Source organism: Mesitornis unicolor, unplaced genomic scaffold, assembly GCF_000695765.1.
Source record: "Mesitornis unicolor isolate BGI_N332 unplaced genomic scaffold, ASM69576v1 scaffold11293, whole genome shotgun sequence".
Lineage (NCBI taxonomy): Eukaryota > Metazoa > Chordata > Aves > Mesitornithiformes > Mesitornithidae > Mesitornis > Mesitornis unicolor.
The window spans coordinates 23,903-29,902 of record NW_010174010.1 but is presented as its reverse complement, the minus strand read 5'-3'; the positions used below and the strand labels follow the sequence as shown (position 1 = coordinate 29,902).

The 6,000-nt window shown below is 36.1% G+C and overlaps 1 protein-coding gene across 1 annotated transcript in view; it reads left to right on the top strand.

Annotated features, from left to right (window-relative positions):
- Positions 1-342: 342 nt before the first annotated feature.
- LOC104535852 (OTU domain-containing protein 7A-like) overlaps positions 343-6,000 on the top strand; it is a 28,757-nt gene continuing 23,099 nt past the window's right edge. Inside the window, exon 1 of the mRNA XM_010180906.1 lies at positions 343-490. Within this exon, the coding sequence (XP_010179208.1) occupies positions 406-490 (85 nt within the window). The 5' untranslated portion in view covers positions 343-405. The remainder of the gene's footprint in view (positions 491-6,000) is intronic.

The window sequence follows — 6,000 nt, the reverse complement described above, 5'->3', positions numbered from 1 at the left end:
CAGTGACAGTGATAGGATGATTGTGCTTTGAATGAGCAGTGCCTATATTTAGCTGGATTGGAGTCTTGAAATTGCAGAATTATTTACAAGCTGCACGTAAGAAAAGTCAATAAAAATATGAAATGTTAAGAAAGGTAACAGAGCGAGTGGTCAACAGCTTCTAAGGTAAGGCAGAGATGGATGACAAATACTGTTTATTTTAATATGCTGTAACTTGAATGGTTCAGCATTTTTTGTTTATCTTTTAACAGTCTTGTTTGGGGAGGAGAGGAAAAATGTGGTTTGAGTGACTTCAGAGGGTATTCTAAAATCCTCTTTCTTTTTCTCCTTGGCAGATGGATACCTTCTAGCCAACCTGCAACTCTTACTGCTGCTGCATGTCTGGCAGCATCTCTGAATGATCACATGACTCTTGATATGGATGCAGTCCTGTCAGACTTTGTTCGGTCTACAGGGGCAGAACCAGGTCTGGCAAGAGACTTACTGGAAGGTAAGCTTTTGGGACACAACTATTTCCTATGTTTGCTGCTTACTTAGAGCAAGAACTAGTTATAAAAAGAGAACTTTGGTCTATGGAAAGAGACATTTCTTAGTATTCTGAATAGTAATTCAACTCTTGTAATAAGCTGACCATAGATCATACTAAGGTAGGTGTTTTCAACAAAAGCCTTAAAAAGTTCTTAGTGTTGGATTGCTGTAGTTTAGGTTATTAGCAGTCGTGCCTTAAAGGTATATGTGCCAGGGAGAGTGGAGGGGGCTTTAGCTGAATTTTGTAATTTTCAGCTGCCTGAAAGTGGTGGTTGTAAATGTTTCGGTTCACTGTGCAGAGCAGCTAAGTTTAGTCTGAAATGATCTTACTGTAAAGTGATGGAGGGCTTGGTGATTAATATGAACACCTGAACTTCGTGGTATGGTAATCAAATGGCTAGGTTGAAAAACATCTAAGAAGTCATATCAGAGAAATAACTCGGTCTTTTATTTTATTGTAGCTCTTTAAAGTTTATAAGCTTAGAAGTGGAAAGAGACCTTTGATATTTGAAAGTATTTTGTAATATTTGGGTTTGTTCATGTCTTCTGACATGGACTAACAACAATTATGAAGATGGAAGTTAGAAAAGAGTAGGTGATTTTTACGTAAACTGTAAGGCAGTTCTGTGGGCTTAATATGCGCACACTGGACTTTCTCCCTGAAAGTGTTTTTGTTGTGGTTTTTTGTTTGTTGTTGGTTTTTTTTTTCCAGTTGGTTGGGTTTTTTTCGCTGGGTTGTTTTTTTTTTAATCTTAAGAAATTTCTGTAAGAAATTGTGTGCTAAATCAAAGTAACTACTAAACACCCACAGCAGTCTTAAAAGTATACACCAGGGTATATGCGTCTGGTTCTTTTTGCCATATATTAGTATCCTGAAATAAATAATACTATAAACAAATTGCTTTTCTATCTAATTTTGATAAGCTAAACATGTTGAGCTTCAAGTCTCACTTTCAGTCTATGAAATTTTTATCAGTCTCTGATATTTTCTTTATCATTCAAAAGGATGCATACAGAAATGTTGTGACCGTTTAGATAGATATCTTTCTAGTGCAAAGATTGCCTTTTTGCAACTACATTGTGTATGCTGCTGTTTGTATCTTTGGCCAAGTTTGCATTAGTATTGCACAGGGAGCTTGCAGTCAAGTCTGTGCTCTGATGTTTCAAGGTTACCAATTCTAGAATTCCATGCAGTTGCTTAACTGTTAAGGAGTTCAGATTTCACAGCCTTAAAATCTTAGAGGCATTATTTTAATGGTGTGAGAACTTTGTCATGCACATCTGAAAATGGATGTGAATGCAGACTTCTAAAGCTGCATCAAAATTAAAACTGGGTTTGTTTTTCTTAGTTCTGCCTAAGAAGTTAATTTTATTTTCATGACATTGCAATGTCTATGTTTAGAAAAGCCTTATATCTGTCTAATCAGCCATTTGTTGGTGGATTAAATTGCTTAGTCTATGTTTGTCCAATGCAAAATTTGTGTTTTGTTCCTACTTTTCAAATACCACTTATTGAGTCTGAAAGGCCAGTTGTAGGTTATTTGCTATTTATGTGATACAGCTATGGGAACTGACCTGTACAGACTGGGAGAAAGTACAAGAAAGGGTGTGTGGAGGCAGAAGGTTCTTGGCACTTAACAGCACGTAGACCTACACTTTAGTAAGTCATCTGTCTTACTGTTTGAGTTTTCTTCAGTATTGTAAAGAACCTTCCTTCCATTGCAATTTAATTTAATAATTTGGTAGATTTATTAACAGCCTGTCTCTGCTGTTAAAGAAAACTTTTCAAACTTGACATTACAATCCGGTATGTCATGGGGCTGTGTTATGATTGTTTCAGTTATTTTTTAAATTAAACTATACATAAATATTTCAAAACTAAGGTCTTTCCCCAACTGTTCAATAAATAACAGTGGCAATATTTATGACTGGCTGTATTTAGTAATCCACACCATTTGTGTTAAGTAATAAGTAAGCGTAGGAAAGAATGCTAGATTTGTAGTCATGTAGACTTGTATAACTGGCGTATTGTAAAGGACAGGTTATGCAGAGGTTCCAATAACACAGAATCATTCACCTTATTACTCATATACATCTATTGAAGATATACAATCGTATGAGTAATCAAAGTTTATTCCACACTCTGATGTGCTATAGGTGCTTAGTAACTCAATTTAAGGAGAACTTAGAATGACTTTTTAGCTTTAAATTGTGAATAATCTCTCCTCTCTCTGCCTGCAGCTTTTTTTTCCCTTGCTTTCTTGCTTTTGAACATCCCAATAACTGCATGCCCACTTCTAGGATGAGAAACCAAGGTAGCTGAGATCATGAGAAAGGTGCTTTTGTGGTACTATGTACAGCTAACCCAGACGGCGTCTTATCTCTCTGGATTCAGGAGGCTCTCATCTGCCCTGCTCTGTACTAGTATAACTTTTTTCTTGTGCCTACAGTGTGCCTGCATGCCTGAGCAATAGCTGAGCGAGCTATTTCTGGGCTGAATTCTCCAGATGATCTGTCTCCACATCAGATTCTGTTTTCCATCAGAAGCTGCAGTACTCTTTGTCCACATTGTTAGTTGCTGGCAGTGTCTTGTGCATAGAACACTTCATGCTTGTTTTTGGTTGCTTCTACTCCTTGGTACCTTTCTGTACTTTTTATACCGAAGGGCTTTTCCTTTCTCTACTCAGCACTCCTTGCTTTCTTTGTCTGAATGCTGTCCTGGACCACCCAGATTACTTCCATTGTTCTGTTCAGTTGAAAGAACAGCTTTCTACCAGCCCTGCCAAAATTCTTAGCTACTGTTATGGCTGAATTATTAAAATGGGAAGCACAGTTCTTTCAGCTTGGTTATGATTACAAGACTTTACCATGTTAATCCTTGTTGTTCAGGACTCCAGATAGCTATTTATACCTTAATCTCTAATCTTGCAAAGACTTTAAAATAAACACTCAGCAGAAATTACCTTTCAAGACCCTGCACATCTACAGATAAGTGTCCTCAAATTCATGGTATCTCCAAGATATCATAAATCCTGAAGCTCTTGTTAATTACGAGTCAACCAAAGAATGATGAGCATGTCCCTATGCAAATAAAAGGACACCAAAAGCTATTTGCTGACTGTACCAGATAATAAATAAAATAGTGGTTTGGGGAGAATATACGAGCACCACATATGTCAGCAGATTACAGAGTGGAGAGAGTGACTGTGACAGTTGCTTGGCTCTCCAAGTACCATTTGACACGGGGACATGGAAACTAGATCTGACATTACACAGCGTGATGGGTCAGGAATCGGATATGCTTGAAACAGATCACTTTGTATCAAAAATGTCTGCCACAGACCTGAGATCTTGTCTCTGTGCACTTTCATTCAGGGGGAAGGAAGGCTGTGGAAGTTTGTCTCTCTTCCAAAAAAACCCCACAACAGATTTGTTCAGTCAACCTGTCTGAAAACAAGAGCATTCTCATCACTGTAAATCTTCCTCTAACAACCTTTCACGTAATTCTCTGAAACAGAGGCTTCATTTTGACCCAGCTGAATCCAAGAACACAGTGTGAACCTCTGTATCTTTTCCCAAGTTTAAAAACGCTTTTTAAAATTGCATTAAAATCTCACACGGGATCTTGTGCATCTGGACAAGATTATTGCCAATTATTTTCCCTGTATTTTCCCCTATATTTTTCCAAAATATATTACTCCCTATTTTTAAGCTTTTATTTGTTGGTATTATTATTCTGTCTTTCATGAGAAATTTAGTAGCTATAGGAAACTAGGTGGATTAAAGATAATCAGATACTTTTAAAAATGGACACAATGTGGGGCATCGAAGGGCACAGTTAATTCCATATTACTGTAAAAGTTTTTCCATTAAATGGAAGGATTCCGTATTTTCATTAGATTAGCCATAGTTTTTCAAAATAAGAATTTTAGAAAAGCAGAATATTCTGTTAGAGTCCACTTGTATGTTTAAGGTTGTAGCAGAACTCCACATCAGAATGAGGTCATCTGTTCTACTCCATCTTCCCTACCTGGGAGATCAGCTTCTGATGCTGTTTGATTATACAGGTCACCAATACCACTGTTTTGGACCTCTCTGCTTTTTATGCTCATTTTTTCCCTCTCTATTTTATTTTTTCAGTGATTTCAGTTTAGCTCTTGACTCCTGAAAATATGTAGTCAGGTTTTAATCGCATTCGTAGATAAGTTCTTCATACACCAATATTTATATGGGGCTTATATCTTATATTTTATAAGGTAATTCTGCTTAAGTGCTAGTAGTTGCATTGTTTGAAAAGAATTGTATTCAGTATTGATTTTAATAGCCAGCATTTTCTCTGGATGTGTCTGGTGGAGCACAGGAATAATTTATAAGACAATTGAATGTGAATATATGAATGGATTAAAAAAAAAGTCAGAATAAAAAGCATAAAAAAATGTATGATACTTTCAATTTACCCCCTTGATTTCAGTTAAAAAGAATAGAAATCAGGCATCTGAAACCTTTTTACTTCCAATAAAGGCCAAAAGCATGTTCTTCCCTTGTCCTGTTACCTTTTTGAAAGTAAAAGTGACTGAAAACGTTTTCATGGCTATCTGATATAAAACTCTAATATTGGACTTCTGTATTTACTAAGATGCTTACAACTATTTTGAATTAATTGTAAATTAATATTCATATATTTCAACTATGCCTCATTAGCTCTGACAATCATATGTTAGCAGATTGTACACATTTGCTATAACATTTGTTTCTTAGAAACGTTATTTTCCAGCTTCACTTTCATGTTTGGATGATTACTTCCCAAGTCTTTCATCTGTTTCATTTCATATCTCTTTGAGATACTGTTCACCACTTACTGAGGTGAGGTTTTTACCTAGTTTGTGTGCTCCCAAGAACTGAGAGCATACTTTTGTATGTTATGTAGATATACGTTATGTATGTTATCATGTTATGTATGTTATGTTATGTAGAGTAGGTATTACACTTTGTGAAACTTCACTGGGTCTCCATTTTAAGATTATTTTTGGTTTGCATGTTTGCTAACTAACTTTTCAGAGTCTCTGTTGACCTTTTTCCTGTTCACTAATACACGTTCTTTTAGGTTTACTTACTTTTCCTAATAAGCTGATTATGGATGAAGGTGCTCTTTCCAATAGATTTATTTTTTAAACACCTCCTTTACCAAAGAAGTTGGCGTCTCTCAGCCTTTGCTGGTCTTTACTACTGTTTTTCTTTAAATTAAATCAGTTCTGCTTTCTTTGTGTTGGTGTATTAGAAGTTATCAAACATCAAAAGAAGCTCAAAAAACCTCAGTTGTTTCTAATTCCACAAATGAATTGCATCCACGTAGTCAAGTCCAAGGGAGTACCTACTGTTTTGGCTGTGATTGTAAATTACTGAGAAATCACTGGCTGGGACAGTTGTTTATCAGTCCCCTTGTGGAAATAAAAGCAGTATGAACCTCTACGA